The sequence below is a fragment of the Eschrichtius robustus genome, chromosome 4, assembly GCF_028021215.1.
Source record: "Eschrichtius robustus isolate mEscRob2 chromosome 4, mEscRob2.pri, whole genome shotgun sequence".
Classification (NCBI taxonomy): domain Eukaryota; kingdom Metazoa; phylum Chordata; class Mammalia; order Artiodactyla; family Eschrichtiidae; genus Eschrichtius; species Eschrichtius robustus.
In genome coordinates this window covers 44,717,863-44,735,244 of record NC_090827.1, presented here as the reverse complement: position 1 = coordinate 44,735,244, position 17,382 = coordinate 44,717,863, and the positions used below count along the sequence as shown (strand labels likewise).

At 37.9% G+C, this 17,382-nt stretch overlaps 1 protein-coding gene across 1 annotated transcript in view; it reads left to right on the top strand.

Moving 5' to 3' along the window:
- Positions 1–17,382, top strand: part of DCHS2 (dachsous cadherin-related 2) — a 298,713-nt gene that overhangs the window by 189,868 nt on the left and 91,463 nt on the right. The window contains exons 9-10 of the mRNA XM_068542087.1: positions 7,386–8,229; positions 10,455–10,694. Coding sequence (XP_068398188.1) covers positions 7,386–8,229; positions 10,455–10,694 — 1,084 coding nt within the window. The remainder of the gene's footprint in view (positions 1–7,385; positions 8,230–10,454; positions 10,695–17,382) is intronic.

Below are 17,382 nucleotides of genomic sequence, written 5' to 3'. Positions count from 1 at the left end.
TCATCAGTTTTTCATTAGAGTTCTGAAAATGCTTATTCATTCAGTTCAGCAGTACAGTCAGTTACCAGAAACCTGTACTTGTCAGAGTCTTTTCCATGAATTTCTTGAAGATGAAACCCTTTTATAGGCACATATTTGCAAAATCATCAGAGTACACCCAGAACTGTCTGTAAATTGCAAAAGACTTAAAAATGTCCACGGTTAAAAATTTGATGAAAGTTCATAATAATGCAGTTGACAAGAAAATTAGTTATTTCTGAGATATACATTTTAAAGTAATAACTAGGATTATGACTTATAACATTATACCAGAACATATAAGATTTTTAGAAATTTCATGTAATGTCTGAAACATTTATATGAACATATTTCCATACATATTTCCATACAAATACAAATATAAGATTTTTAGAAATTTCATGTAATGTCTGAAACATTTATATTAACATATTTCCATACAAATAACCCAATGAAAGTTTAGTATTAGTTGTTTTGTTTGTTTTTTTATACTGCAGGTTCTTATTAGGCATCAATTTTATACACATCAGTGTATACATGTCAATCCCAATCACCCAATTCAGCACACCACCATCCCCACCCCACCGCAGTTTTCCCCCCTTGGTGTCCATATGTCCATTCTCTACATCTGTGTCTCAACTTCTGCCCTGCAAACTGGCTCATCTGTACCATTTTTCTAGGTTCCACATACATGCATTAATATACGATATTTGCTTTTCTCTTTCTGACTTACTTCACTCTGTATGACAGTCTCTAGATCCATCCACGTCTCAACAAATGACTCAATTTCGTTCCTTTTTATGGCTGAGTAATATTCCATTGTATATATGTACCACAACTTCTTTATCCATTCGTCTGTTGATGGGCATTTAGGTTGCTTTCATGACCTGGCTATTGTAAATAGTGCTGCAATGAACATTCGGGTGCATGTGTCTTTTTGAATTACGGTTTTCTCTGGGTATATGCCCAGTAGTGGGATTGCTGGGTCATATGGTAATTCTATTTTTAATTTTTTAAGGAACCTCCATATTGTTCCCCATAGTGGCTGTATCAATTTACATTCCCACCAACAGTGCAAGAGGGTTCCCTTTTCTCCACACCCTCTCCAGCATTTGTTGTTTGTAGATTTTCTGATGATGCCCATTCTAACAGGAGTGAGGTGATGCCTCATTGTAGTTTTGATTTGCATTTCTCTAATAATTAGTGATGTTGAGCATCTTTTCATGTGCTTCGTGGCCATCTGTATGTCTTCTTTGGAGAAATGTCTATTTAGGTCTTCTGCCCATTTTTGTATTGGGGTGTTTGTTTCTTTAATATTGAGCTGCATGAGCTGTTTATATACTTTGGAGATTAATCCTTTGTCCGTTGATTCATTTGCAAATATTTTCTCCCATTCTGAGGGTTGTCTTTTCGTCTTGTTTATGGTTTCCTTTGCTGTGCAAAAGCTTTGAAGTTTCATTAGGTCCCACTTGTTTATTTTTGTTTTTATTTCCATTACTCTAGGAGGTGGATCAAAAAAGATCTTGCTGTGATTTATGTCAAAGAGTGTTCTTCCTATGTTTTCCTCTAAGAGTTTTATACTGTCCAGTCTTATATTTAGGTCTCTAATCCATTTTGAGTTTATTTTTGTGTATGGTGTTAGGGAGTATTCTAATTTCATTCTTTTACATGTAGCTGTCCAGTTTTCCCAGCACCACTTATTGAAGAGACTGTCTTTTCTCCATTGTATATCTTTGCCTCCTTTGTCATAGATTAGTTGACCATAGGTGTGTGGGTTAATCTCTGGGCTTTCTATCTTGTTCCATTGATCTATGTTTCTGTTTTTGTGCCAGTACCATATTGTCTTGATTACTGTAGCTTTGTAGTATAGTCTGAAGTCAGGGAGTCTGATTCCTCCAGCTCCATTTTTTTCCCTCAAGACTGCTTTGGCTATTCGGAGTCTTTTGTGTCTCCATACAAATTTTAAGATGATTTGTTCTAGCTCCGTAAAAAATGCCATTGGTAATTTGATAGGGATTGCATTGAATCTGTAGATTGCTTTGGGTAGTATACTCATTTTCACAATGTTGATTCTTCCAATCCAAGAACATGGTATATCTCTCCATCTGTTGGTATCATCTTTAATTTCTTTCATCAGTGTCTTACAGTTTTCTGCATACAGGTCTTTTGTCTCCCTAGGTAGGTTTATTCCTAGGTATTTTATTCTTTTTGTTGTAATGGTAAATGGGAGTGTTTCCATAATTTCTGTTTCAGATTTTTCATCATTCGTGTATAGGAATGCAAGAGATTTCTATGCATTAATTTTGTATCCTGCAACTTTACCGTATTCATTAATTAGCTCTAGCAGTTTTCTGGTGGCAGTTTTAGGATTCTCTATGTATAGTATCATGTCATCCACAAACAGTGACAGTTTTACTTTTTCTTTTCCAATTTGTATTCCTTTTATGTCTTTTTCTTCTCTGACTGCCGTGGCTAGGACTTCCAGAACTATGTTGAATAATAGTGGTGAGAGTGGACATCCTTGTCTCGTTCCTGATCTTAGAGGAAATGCTTTCAGTTTTTCACCATTGAGAATGATGTTTGCTGTGGGTTTGTCATATATGGCCTTTATTATGTTGGGGTAGGTTCCCTCTATGCCCACTTTCTGGAGAGTTTTTATCAGAAATGGGTGTTGAATTTTGTCAAAAGCTTTTTCTGCATCTATTGAGATGATCATATGGTTTTTATTCTTCAATTTGTTAATATGGTGTATCACATTGATTGATTTGCGTATATTGAAAAATCCTTGCATCCCTGGGATAAATCCCACTTGATCGTGGTGTATGATCCTTTTAATGTGTTGTTGGATTCTGTTTGCTAGTATTTTGTTGAGGATTTTTGCATCTGTATTCATCAGTGATATTGGTCTGTAATTTTCTTTTTTTGTAGTGTCTTTGTCTGGTTTTGGTATCAGGGTGATGGTGGCCTCATAGAATGAGTTTGGGACTGTTCCTTCCTCTGCAATTTTTTGGAAGAGTTTGAGAAGGATGGGTGTTAGCTCTTCTCTAAATGTTTGATAGAATTCACCTGTGAAGCCATCTGGTCCTGGACTTTTGTTTGTTGGAAGATTTTTAATCACAGTTTCAATTTCATTACTTGTGATTGGTCTGTTCATATTTTCTGTTTCTTCCTGGTTCAGTCTTGGAAGGTTATACCTTTCTAAGAATTTGTCCATTTCTTCCAGGTTGTCCATTTTATTGGCATAAAGTTGCTTGTAGTAGTCTCTTAGGATGCTTTGTATTTCTGCGATGTCTGTTGTAACTTCTCCTTTTTCATTTCTGATTTTACTGATTTGAGTCCTCTCCCTCTTTTTCTTGATGAGTCTGGCTAATGGCTTATCAATTTTGTTTATCTTCTCAAAGAACCAACTTTTAGTTTTATTGATCTTTGCTATTGTTTTCTTTGTTTCTATTTCATTTATTTCTGCTCTGATCTTTATGATTTCTTTCCTTCTGCTAACTTTGGGTTTTGTTTGTTCTTCTTTCTCTAGTTTCTTTAGGTGCAAGGTTAGATTGTTTACTTGAGATTTTTCTTGTTTCTTTAGGTAGGCTTGTATAGCTATAAACTTCCCTCTTAGAACTGCTTTTGCTGCATCCCATAGGATTTGGGTCATCGTGTTTTCATTGTCATTTGTCTCTAGGTATTTTTTTATTTCCTCTTTGATTTCTTCAGTGATCTCTTGGTTATTTAGTAACGTATTGTTTAGCCTCCATGTGTTTGTCTTTTTTACGTTTTTTTCCCTGTAATTCATTTCTAATCTCATAGCGTTGTGGTCAGAAAAGATGCTTGATATGATTTCAATTTTCTTAAATTTACTGAGGCTTGATTTGTGACCCAAGATGTGATCTATCCTGGAGAATGTTCCGTGCGCACTTGAGAAGAACGTGTAATCTGCTGTTTTTGGATGGAATGTCCTATATATATCAATTAAATCTATCTGGTCTATTGTGTCATTTAAAGCTTCTGTTTCCTTATTTATTTTCATTTTGGATGATCTGTCCATTGGTGTAAGTGAGGTGTTAAAGTCCCCCACTATTATTGTGTTACTGTTGATTTCCTCTCTTATAGCTGTTAGCAGTTGCCTTATGTATTGAGGTGCTCCTATGTTGGGTGCATATATATTTATAATTGTTATATCTTCTTCTTGGATTGATCCCTGGATCATTATGTAGTGTCCTTCCTTGTCTCTTGTAACATTCTTTATTTTAAAGTCTATTTTATCTGATATGAGTATAGCTACTCCAGCTTTCTTTTGATTTCCATTTGCATGGAATATCTTTTTCCATCCCCTCACTTTCAGTCTGTATGTGTCCCTAGATCTAAAGTGGGTCTCTTGTAGACAGCATATATATGGGTCTTGTTTTTGTATCCATTCAGCCAGTCTATGTCTTTTGGTTGGGGCATTTAATCCATTCACGTTTAAGGTAATTATTGATATGTATGTTCCTATCACCATTTTCTTAATTGTTTTGGGATTGTTTTTGTAGGTCCTTTTCTTCTCTTGTGTTTCCCACTTAGAGAAGTTCCTTTAGCATTTGTTGTAGAGCTGGTTTGGTGGTGCTGAATTCTCTTAGCTTTTGCTTGTCTGTAAAGTTTTTGATTTCTCCATCAAATCTAAATGAGATCCTTGCTGGGTAGAGTAATCTTGGTTGTAGGTTCTTCCCTTTCATCACTTTAAGTATATCATGCCACTCCCTTCTGGCTTGCAGAGTTTCTGCTGAGAAATCAGCTGTTAACCTTATGGGAGTTCCCTTGTATGTTATTTGTCGTTTTTCCCTTGCTGCTTTCAATAATTTTTCTTTGTCTTTAATTTTTGCCACTTTGATTACTATGTGTCTCGGCGTGTTTTTCCTTGGGTTTATTCTGTATGGGACTCTCTGCACTTCCTGGACTTGGGTGGCTATTTCCTTTCCCATGTTAGGGAAGTTTTCGACTATAATCTCTTCAAATATTTTCTCTGGTCCTTTCTCTCTCTCTTCTCCTTCTGGGACCCCTATAATGCGAATGTTGTTGCGTTTAATGTTGTCCCGGAGGTCTCTTAGGCTGTCTTCATTTCTTTTCATTCTTTTTTCTTTAGTCTGTTCCACAGCAGTGAATTCCACCATTCTGTCTTCCAGGTCACTTATCCGTTCTTCTGCCTCAGTAATTCTGCTATTGATTCCTTCTAGTGTAGTTTTCATTTCAGTTATTGTATTGGTCATCTCTGTTTGTTTGTTCTTTAATTCTTCTAGGTCTTTGTTAATCATGTCTTGCATCTTCTCAATCTTTGCCTCCATTCTTATTCCGAGGTCCTGGATCATCTTCACTATCATTATTCTGAATTCTTTTTCTGGAAGGTTGCCTATCTCCACTTCATTTAGTTGTTTTTCTGGGGTTTTTTCTTGTTCCTTCATCTGGTACATAGCCCTCTGCCTTTTCATCTTCTCTATCTTTCTGTAACTGTGGTTTTTGGTCCACAGGCTGCAGGATTGTAGTTTTTCTTGCTTCTGCTGTCTGCCCTCTGGTGGTTGAGGCTATGTAAGAGGCTTGATGGGAGGCTCTGGTGGTGGGTAGAGCTGACTGTTGCTGTGGCGGTCAGAGCTCAGTAAAACCTTAATCCACTTGACTGTTGATGGGTGGGGCTGGGTTCCCTCCCTGTTGGTTGTTTTGCCTGAGGCAACCCAACACTGGAGCCTACCCGTGCTCTTTGGTGGGGTTAATGGCAGACTCTGGGAGGGCTCACGCCCAGAAGAACTTCCCAGAACCTCTGCTGCCAGTGTCCTTATCCCCACGGTGAAACAGAGCCACCACCCGCCTCTGCAGGAGACCCCTCCAACACCAGCAGGTAGCTCTGGTTCAGTCTCCCCCAGGGTCACTGCTCCTTCCCCTGGGTCCCGATGCACACATTACTTTGTGTGTGCCCTCCAAGAGTGGGGTCTCTGTTTCCCCCAGTCCTGTCAAAGTCCTGCAATCAATTCCCACTAGGCTTCAAAGTCTGATTCTCTAGGAATTCCTCCTCCCGTTGCCAGACCCCCAGGTTGGGAAGCCTGACGTGGGGCTCAGAACCCTCACTCCAGTGGGTGGACTTCTGTGGTAGAAGTGTTCTCCAGTCTGTGAGTCACCCACCCAGCAGTTATGGGATTTGATTTTACTCTGATTGCGCCCCTCCTACCGTCTCACTCTGGCTTCTCCTCTGTCCTTGGATGTGGGGTATCCTCCTTGGTGAAGTCCAGGGTCTTCCTGTCAATGATTGTCCTGCAGCCAGTTGTGATTCTGGTGCTCTCGCAAGAGAGATTGAGAGCACGTCCTTCTACTCCGCCATCTTCAATCAGAATCACGAATACTCTTTTTAGAGAGCATTGCAGATGTATGTGTGCATTATATTAAGTGATTTCATTATCACTTGAGAAATGATTAGGTTTAAATAATTTTTATTTTAACTTTGTACAGTTACTGACAAGATACTTACCTCCATCACTATGTGGACGTTTATCCTGCTTTGTTTATGAAGAACAAAAAGTATCTTTTCTTTTACTTTTTCCTAATTGCAAGGACCGGGTAAATTTGCAGGAGAAACGTGTGTAAATAAATGGTCAGTAAGAAATCGCATAGTTTTTGTAATTATTTTTAAAATTAGGAAGGGCACTTGAGATTTGTACTTTAAGACTTTCCTTTAGTCATAATGAGCAAACAAGCTGTAGGAAGTCTCCATAGTAGGAAAAAATTACATCAACCCATCAGAAGCAAAATGACTGTTTACAGGAAGATTTTTTTGTTCAAGCATGTGATAATCAGTAATATTAATATAGGTATGTATACTAATCAAGAATATATGTCCCCAAGAGTTCTGTTTCCAAATTATATTCTTTATTGATTAAGGATATGTGGGTTAGGAGAAAATTCTGTCATAATATCTCAAGACTCTGGTTTCAGATAAACAAAGGCATATGATACTTAAATGTATGCAGATGTTGTCATTAAGGAAATATGAGTCTCTAGGACTTAGAGTAGCTTGGAAGACTAGCTCTTGTACACTGTCTTTGAAGAACCATAAGACTACAGTTCACGTAAACAAAAGCGTAGCCTCATCAAACTATCATTGCATCCATTACAGCAAACAGGGGAGTGGAAAGTCCTGTACTTTCTTATCTCCTAGCTATTATGCAGTTTTCAGTCTTCAGAGGCATACTGGAATTATATAATATAAGAAAAGACATTTTCTCACCAATTAACATATGTATATTGCACAACTGGAAGGAATTAGCTTCCAAAAGAATAGCAGCACCTGTATTGGTTAAACTATTTTTAAACAAACCCAAATTAACAACTCCTTTTTATTCTTATTTCAGGTGATACCACTATCCGAAGGGAGAGCTGTCATTTCTCAGAATATTAGACACTTAGTTATACCAGAAAACTTGAAGCCTGCAAAAATAATGAGCTTGATAAAGTCACCTGATCACCTTCAACAACATCATAGTGGAAAGTTACATTTTAGTATCGCTGCAGATGACAAGGATGGTCACTTTGAAGTCGACAGCTCGACAGGAGACTTGTTCCTCTTTAAGGAGCTGGATTATGAAATGACGTCTCATTATCTTTTCAGGGTGGTAACTAAAGACCACAGCAGAAACCCTCCCGTGAATAGCACAGTCTTCCTTAGTGTTGCTGTGGAAGATCAGAATGACCATTCCCCATCTTTCCAGGAGGAGTTCATTGTGATCAGCGTGGAAGAGAATGCCCCTGTCGGGACTCTGGTGCACGTCTTCAATGCCAAAGACGGCGACGGCAGTTTTTTGAACAGTAGAGTACAATACTTAATTGAAGCCCACCACCCTGGAATGAATCCATTTCTCATCCACCCCTCATTTGGCACTTTGGTCACTGCTTCCCCCCTTGACAGAGAGAGAGTTCCGACTGTTGTCCTGACAGTAACTGCATCCGATCAGGCTGTGAATGTGACAGACCGGCGACTGAGATCGCTGATGGTGAAGGTAGTGATTTTGGATATAAATGACCACAGCCCCACTTTTACATCTTTCCCCATCGCCCTTGTCAAAGAGGATGCCGCGGTGGGCTCCTTGGTGCACCACATAACTGCTCAAGATCCAGACGCAGGAAGGAATGGAAGAGTAACATTCAGCATCCTCTCAGGAAATGAAAATATGGCTTTTATGCTAGATGAGTCATCAGGTACTGTCCTTGTCGCTGTCAGTTAAAGCCTGTGCTCACTTGCTTGCATTTATCTTTTTCATTTTCCTCTGTTATAAAATCATACTTCTCAAGATGCATATGCTTTAAGGAAATTTGACTTGATTTACCGTTTAACTTATATAGATGATAGGCACAGAGGTTGTATTCAGAGAACCAAGAGTAATTGGCCTGTTTGTTAGCATTGACCTGCTTTGTAGCTAGCTCACATTTCCTGGGATGAATATACAGTAGCCAACTTCTTTGCCCCCATTGTGTGTTTTCATAGGGTAGGAGATGGTACCAAGAGTGAATCAAGGTAGAACATGACTAGTCAACATTGTTCAAAGACTTTAATATGGAAACTTATCTCTAAGATCATACAAACATACACTTGTAAATAGTTGGAAATCATTTATTTTCAAATGGTTGTATTGATATTGACATTAAGACCCTTACTTTTCACAACTGAAACATTTTCTTTTTGGCAGAAGCATTTTTTCACTGTCAAGTACTCTTTGGAAATGGCACTCACTGTCACTTCCCTTGTCTTGCTGTTACCATATTGTCAGATAACATCTAAAAATTTTGATGTAGTTTGATGGACAATTATACGTTCAAAGTGTCATTCTTGTGATATTGGAAATGAAATTCCCTCAACCTGATTTTCAGAAGACAGTGAAGAGATGGACTACCATTTCATTCTCTAAAAAATAAAATCATTTCTGCATGAGCCTTAGAAAAAAATCTCATACGTATACCATTTGGCCCAACTGTCGGTAAGAGCATTATTTGGAATGGGACTGAATGTGTAGAATTTGGAAGTCATGATTATAGTCTGGCTATATACTGTTGGAAAATTTCATCAAAATATTTATTAAATCCTGTGCATATGGTTCCGTTCTGAGACCTGCATGAACACCACTTAAAAGCCCAACTGACAGAGAGATAGTCCAGACCCAGCTGCTGATTTCTGTTAGAGCTGGGGTCTCCAAGGATCTATTTCAACAATATTTAAAATGCTTTCCAAAATGGCTAAGGAAGGTCTATTTCAGATTGCTAAAGAGGGTGGATAAAATTAGAATTGTGTCTCGGTAATATAGATATCCTGAATCTTAAACAATTGCAGTGGCTGTTTCAGTTGAGATATTTTTTTCAAAGACATAAAATGTTAATTGCTGAATTCACTCATATGAGATAAGCTATTTTTCTCTCACAAAGCTCATATTTTTTTATCAATATGACAAAGTGAGATTTTCAATGGCTTTTGGCTATGAAGTGTAAAATGATAAGCAATTATGGAGAAACCATTTTATATATAATATCTGAATCAGTAAGCCTCTTTAATTATTTGAAGAAAAGTTCTTATAGGAGGAGCACGTGTTAGAGGAGCAAACAGCAATCCTAAAAGAAAAAATGTGACAATTGGAATTATGTAACAAATATATGTGTGCAAGTTGCTTATATGAGTTATGTGCTTAAATGGCAGTTGGATGGAGACATTGTATTTGTGAAGTTTATTGTCCGAGTTATAAAGTCTTTACTATTTTTTGTTAATAAAAAAATACTGTTAAATGAGATTAGTATAAAGAGACTATAACTCTTTAACAAAAACTAAATCTCTTAAAGGATGTAGCCATACTTTTTGTAACTTGGTCACTTTTACACATGAAGTGTCCTTTGACATGAAGAGAGATACTGTTAGAACCTAGATATTTTTTTTTTAAATGAAGGTAGAGGGACTTCCCTGGTGGCACAGTGGTTAAGACTCTGTGCTCCCAATGAAACCAGGTTTGATCCCTGGTCAGGGAACTAGATTCCACATGCATGCTGAAACTAAGAGTTCGTGTGTTGCAGCTAAGGAGCCCGCGTGCAGCAACTAAGACCTGATGCAACCAAATAAATAAATATTTAAAGAAAAAAAAATGAAGGTAGATGTTGGGTAGATAAATATTCTTGATGTAATCATCTTAGTAGATAATGATACATGATGGATTATTTCTGAATTCTCATTCATCCTTATAATTTAAATTAGAATGACTTTTCTAATTAAAAATGTTCTCTTCTATTTCAGATAATATATAAATTTAAAGTTGTTTTAATAATATTTATTATTTAACAGAGAAAGCTTCTGAATTTTTAGCAACTTAGATGAGTTAGAGAAAAGTAGAGTAAGCACGACTTCTCCAAAGAATATTACTTATTGCTTTTCTCTTCTTTCAAAACAGGTTTACTAACTACTACTTTGCCTTTGGATTATGAATTAAAGAGTCAGTACATTCTGACCCTTCTGGCACTGGATAGTGGCACACCAACACTTTCTTCATCCCAGACTTTGACAATTACTGTTCTTGATGTAAACGATGAGGCCCCAGTATTTAAACAGCACCTATATGAAGCTTCAGTTAAAGAAAATCAAAATCCAGGGGAGTTTGTCACAAGAGTTGAAGCTGTGGACAGAGATTCAGGTAACTCAAAAATATGGGAACTAAGTAATCGATATTAAAAGCAAAAATTGACATTTACCAGAAATTTGAAAACAGTTGCTAGTTATTTCAAACTTCTAGAATTTCTTTAATTAGCATACACAGAAAAAAAAATTGAATGCATAATGTGTACTTTTTATAGCATTTGCTTGTATGATTTTTATTATTACTTATAGTAGAGTGATACATATCTAATTAATATACAATTTATTGATTTGATTTTGATAATAAACAGAAGTATAGACAAAGGATCACACTTTTTTCAGACTGTAATAGCTAGATACATGGAGTACCAGAAGGTAAATCGTTCTTTATTTCCTCCATATGTAGCATAATGGAAGAAATACGATGCTGGTGTCAGACTGCCTGGCTTTGAATCCTAGAACCACCACTTAAGCTGTGTAACCTTTAATAAGCTATATATTAGTTCTCTCTTATCCTCTGTTTGCTTATCTGTAAAATGGGGATTATAATACAGCCTAATTCGTAGTTCTGTTATGAATATGAATGAGTTATTACCTACAAAGAGCTGAGACCAGTATCTGGCACAATAAACAGTCAATAAATGTTAACTTCCATCATTATTGTATTACTGTTGTGTTATTAATATCAGCCACTGTGTTCAGACAAATGACTTAGAAGTAAACAGTTACTGTGGGTAGGAATTTATAAATGTCTTAGAATTGCTTTTTAATATCACTATGACTTTTTTGGCTATTTAAGCTTCAGTAACTTTAATAATATCCTTTTTTAATTTTAAACAAAATAATTATAAAAATTATAGTGAAGTAGTTGCCATTAACACCATATGCTGAATTTTCCCATCTGAATTAATACAAATAGTTTAATAAGCCAGTCTTTTTAAATTCACATTTGTATATAGCAAGTGGCAATACATAATCAATATAATATTTTGTTTTTTTCTTGCAAGAATTGTAACAGATGTTTCTATGGAAATAATAGTATAAAAACTAGCATTTTCCTCCTAAGTTGTTCATCAAAGGGGTAAAAGATACATTTTCTTGAACTTTTAAATTATATACCATTTAGATGCTTTGTGCTTTTGGGAAACATCATCTTTTAATGAAATGCATTTTATGTGATGCGATGAAGACTTTCAAGGGCCAACCGAATTTTCTCTTTTGACCAGAGCGGGGCAGTATGATCAAAGAGTTTTGCTTACTGTGCTCACCAAGAGGGCTGGAGTGTGCTAACAATTGCTTGTCCCACTCCGCTTAAAGAATTTAGCACATTTCTGGCAGTGTGGTTTTAGGTGATAGAAACAATGGAGAATATACATAAGCTTTGTGTTTCCAATATACCCAGTTTAATAAAGTTCTCCGAGAGCATTCTCTGGTGTAAATTGAGTAATGCAGAGCTCCGGGCAACACAGAAACCACTTCCCAAAGTACACAGACATATGCTGAACCCATCACTGACGTGTGATTTAGCAAACATTTAAAGTCTGTAAAATGCTTCCTCCCTTTGACTTTATTTTATTAATTTTATTTTTTAGAATGGACTCTACTAAAAGGATTTATTTGCTTTAATATTTGGAGGCAAAAAGAATTTCTCTCAAAATTTTTCATATGTCAACTAAAGATGATTACCATCAATACGCTTTCCAATTTTTACTGTCAAGTTGCCAAGTGTTAGTGTAATTTTCTTTTGGAATGAATGGTCTGCAACCTGTTACTTATAATTGAATTGAAAGTTCATTATTCTAGAGATTATGGTTTGCCAGGGAATTTAGATGCAAAATTGCTGGTTTTCTGGCTTCGGCTTTATGGATGTTTGAGATACACATTAACATTTCCTGAGTCTCACGTACCTTCCCAAGTTTTGTAGACAATTTTGGTTTACTGGAAATCTCAGTGTTTTTAATGAAGCCAGATCTGTTAAGCCAGTGGTTATGTAAATGCATGTGAATTTGGGTGTATGCATGTGTTTTTGAACATATTTTTCCTAAATCTTTTTTTTTTTTTTGCTTATTGGGTTAAGGCAATGAAAGAGGATTATGCACAAGAATTAAATGATGTAGTCAGGACTTTAACATAACTGGCATCATATTGGAATTTATGAATGGTTTACTTTATAGTCTGCATTTTTAAAAATATTATAACATTACTTAATACTAGAGAGGTTAACATACGTTTTCTAGCATTCTACAATGTAGTTTTTTAAAATGTAAGCCTAACAGCATTGTTTGGCTTTCAAAACCCATAGGAATTTGAGCATTGAATGTTTATGATGTATGACTCACACTGGTTCTAACAGGAGTTTTTTCTTGTATTAAAAGGAAAAAACAACTACCACTTTTTAACTAAGATATTAAAACTGCTGCAGCATTTGGTGCCACCAACAAGAGCTCCATTGTTAGGGGGAAAAGATCTATCCGCAGGGGCACCTCTCCCCCAATCCTGGGAGGAAAGGGTGACCCAGCAGGGAAGATGACTCAGTCCTGGTGATGCATTGGCTCATTCATGGTGAATACAAAATAATTCAACAGCACATCACCATACAAAAATGTCGAATTCTATAGTGAAATCTTAATCTCTATCCCATAAAAAATGTATTCTGTATCTGGATTTATCTTGAACAAACTCTACATCTGGTTTCCCAGAAACTATCTCATGCTGGATGCACAACCCGCCCAACAGCCTGCTCTCGGAGCAAAGGAGAAACACTGCCGTGACAGTATTTAATCTATTTCATTGAATCTAAGACACTATTAATTGTAAGAAGCATCTAACTTCAGATATATTAAAATTTGGGGGAAAAATGTGTCTTAGAATTAATGAAAAATGTAAACAGAAAAAAAAGGACTACTCACCCAGAGACAATCACTATTAAAACTTTGAAATATAATCCTATGTCATTTAATACATGGTGTTTTGATTATATGATTGTCTGATTTTCTGCCTGCCTTTTAAGCTGTGAACTCATGGATTCAGAACATATTCTATTTGCTTTTATCCCAGGTCCCTAAGATAATGCAAGCTATGACATAGGAGTTTAGTAAATATTTTTGACTATATGATTTGAGAAACCAGAACATCTGTGAAATAGGCTGCTACAAGCTGCCTTCACTCTTCAGAACTCATTTATTTGTTTATTTCTTCATTCAATCAGCAAGGCACAATCCTGTTTTTCCTTTAGAAATGTTTGAGTTGTGTAGGCATTGTACAGTTGAGGAAATACATGAAAAATGATCTTCATAAAAAGTAAATCTGAAAACAACACTCCCCTGGTCAGAATTCTTTATTAATTCCTCATTTTTTTTTTTATACATTTATTTATATTTTATTTTTGGTTGCATTGGGTCTTCGTTGCTGCGCAGGCTTTCTCTAGTTGCGGCGAGTGGAGGCTACTCTTCCTTGCGGTGCACGGGCTTCTCATTGCGGTGGCTTCTCTTGTTGCAGAGCTTGGGCTTTAGATGCGTGGGCTGCAGTAGTTGTGGCACACGGGCTCAGTAGTTGTGGCTCGCAGGCTCTAGAGCGCAGGCTCAGTAGTTGTTGCACACGGGCTCTGCGGCATGTGGGATCTTCCCAGACCAGGGCTCGAACCCGTGTCCCCTGCATTGGCAGGCAGATTCTTAACCACTTCACCATCAGGGAAGTCCCCCTCATGGTTTTGAGGATGAAGTTCTCTTCTCTTTTAGCTTAACAACTAGGCACTTTAATAAGTGATTGTAGCTTTCCTCTCTACTATCAACTCCTATCATTCGCCTGCCTTTACTGTAGGACAGGGTTATGCAAACTTTTCTCTGTAAAGGGCAAGATAGTGAATGTTTTAGGTTTTGCAGGCTATATGGTCTCTACTACTTAATTCTGATGTTGGAGCAAGACAACAGCAATAGATAATACATAAAGGATTGAGCATGGCTGGGTTTCAGTGGAACTTCACAAAATCAGGGGGGCAGGCTGTATTTGTCCAGTGGGTTTGCCAACCACTGGTCTAACAGATATATCTAATTAAGACATCTAAGTTTCTTACAATTTTTTGATCATCAGATCCAATTATGATGTCATCACAGTAGTAGATCAGTGTGATGATCTACTGGATGCTGAGATGATCTTTATCTCTGCTAAGTAGATGATGGCTGATAGTGGAAGAATTTACATAAAGATGTACTGTTGTTCCTGCTGGATGAAAGCAGATCACTTGTGATAGTCCTTACAAATTGGTATAAAGTGTTGGTTCTTATTTCAGTTACTGTGTTCTTCAACTGTTTGGTTGTTCTTTATATTTTCTAACTCTTTGTTTAAAACTTCTTATAGCTTCTTGCTCTGTGCATCCATTCATTTCCCAAGTTCTTAGTTCATCTTTACAGTCATTACTCTGAACTCTTTCTCAGGTAGATTGCCTATCTCCATGTTGCTTAGTTATTCTTCTGGGGTTTTATCTTGGTCCTTCATCTGGAACATATGCCTCTGTTGTCTCATTTTGTCTAAATTTTTTGTATTTTTATATATGTTTTGTTTCTCAACCTTGGGGAAATGGCCCTCTGTAGGGAATGTCCTATATATCTCAGCAGTACACTCTCTTCTCATGACCCAAGGGCCAAAGACCAGCTGGTCCCAGGGTAGGTTCTGACCTGTGTTTGTGGACTCGGTTCTCCAGGCTGCAGGACTGAGTTTTCTTGCTTCTGTCAAGAAAACTGCCCTCTCCCATGGTGGATGAGGCTGGTCTAGAGGCTTGTACAGGCTTCCTAGTAGGAGGGGCCAGTGCCTATGTAATAGGGAAGAACCTTTTGTATTCTATTGCAAGTTAATCACTAAAGGGATGTTGCCCAAAAGCTTAAATTATACATAATGACCCAACTCTCAGAACCTTGCCTCCCAGGTAATGAGCATTAAGCTAAAATACCTTTGTTTAGCTCACAGGAAACATCCTGACCAGGTCCACCAGTAAATGACCACAGGGAGGAAGAAATTAACACATCCTCTCTGGAGGCTGATGGGAACCAGGAAGTGTTTGACTTTACTCCCTCCCCTTTTAGGTAAAAGAAGCCTGAATTCTAACTCAGGCAAGATGGTTCTTTGGGGCACGAGCCCTCCATCTTCTCGATTTGCTGGCTTTCCAAATAAAGTCATTATTCCTTGCCCCAACAACTTGTTTCTCAATTACTGGCCTGTTGTGCGGCTAGCAGTATGAACTTAGACTTGGTAACACTTGCCCACTGGTGGGTGGAGTTGGGTCTTGGCCCTCTGGTGGTCAGGAGTGTCAAGGAGTATGTCTAGAGGCAGCTGTGGGCTCAGGAAGTCTTTAGGCAGCGTGTTTGCTGATGGGCAGGGCTGCGTTCCCACCCTGTTGGTTGTTTGGCCTGAGGCATCCCAGCACTGGATCCTGCAGGTTACTGGGTGAGGCCAGGTCTTGGTGCCAAAATGTCAGCCTCCAGGAGAGCTCATGCTGATGAATACTCCCTGGTACATGCACCACATGTACTTGTCCTCAGAGTGAACCACAGCTGCCCACCCTCCCCACATCTCCCCAGGAGACCCTTCAAGATCAGCAAGTAAGTCTGACCCAGGGTCCTATGAAGTCACTGCTTTTGCTGTCCTCCAAGAGTAGAGTCTCTTTTTCCCCCAGTCCTGTGGAGTTCCTGCAATCAAGACCTGCTGGCCTTCAAAGCCAAATGCTCTGGGGTTACAATCCTCCATATTCCAGACCCCCAGGCTGGGGAGCCTGATATGGGCCTCAAACTCTCACTCCTGTGGGAGAACTTCTGCAATATAATTGTTCTCCAGTTTGTTGGTTGCCTACCCGAGGGGTATGGAATTTGATAATATCATGAGTCCTCCCCTCCTACCATCTCACTGTGGTTTCTTCTTTATGTCTTTGGATGTACAATGTCTTTTGCTCATAGGTTCCAGTCTTTTATCGATGGTTGTTCAGAGTTAGTTGTGATTTTGGTGTTCTCATGAGAGGAGGTGAGCTCAAGGTTCTTCAACTCTGCCATCTTGTCCAGAAAGTTCGAGAGTGTTGGTACTCAAAAGGTGGTCCCCGGGACCAGTGGCATCATCATCCACAGCCTACACAGAGGGCAACTACCAGAGGACATTTAAAGGATGCTGGTGTCCCTCTAACCAATGGCTTTCCCAGGGTCTTTATGAAGGAAGAATCCTCCGAACTGTTGGTAAATGTAGTTAGAGGAAGGTGGTGGACATGTCATGGTAAATGGTAAATTTACCATTGGTAAATCCATCCTAATGTTCTTCTCCATTTCCTTAAGCTTTTTGATTCCTTTCTGTATAGTACGCAGGGGAAGATCTGGCATCTCAATCTCAATGATGATAGACCACTATAGAATACAGCCAATCAAAAGAAACTGTCAAGGGAAATAACTAAAAGAGCTAACACATTAAATTCAGAATCTCTGGTAGGAACACCACATCAATAAATCCAGCCGAAACCAAAGTGCTATTTTATCTTCCTGGGTTTCACATCCTTAGAATTGATTTCCACACATTTTCCACAGATTTATTCCAATATAAGTTAGAAAAATCTTGCTATTATTTTAAAACTATAAGCTCTCTCTAACTGAGTCATATTTGCATGTAACTGCCTGCAGTATGTTGAGATCTGACTCTGGTTGTAGGTCTTCTCGTGAATAGGTATCCCCTTGCAAGAAGTTACCTGTTATATATCTGCTACTCAATTTGGTTCT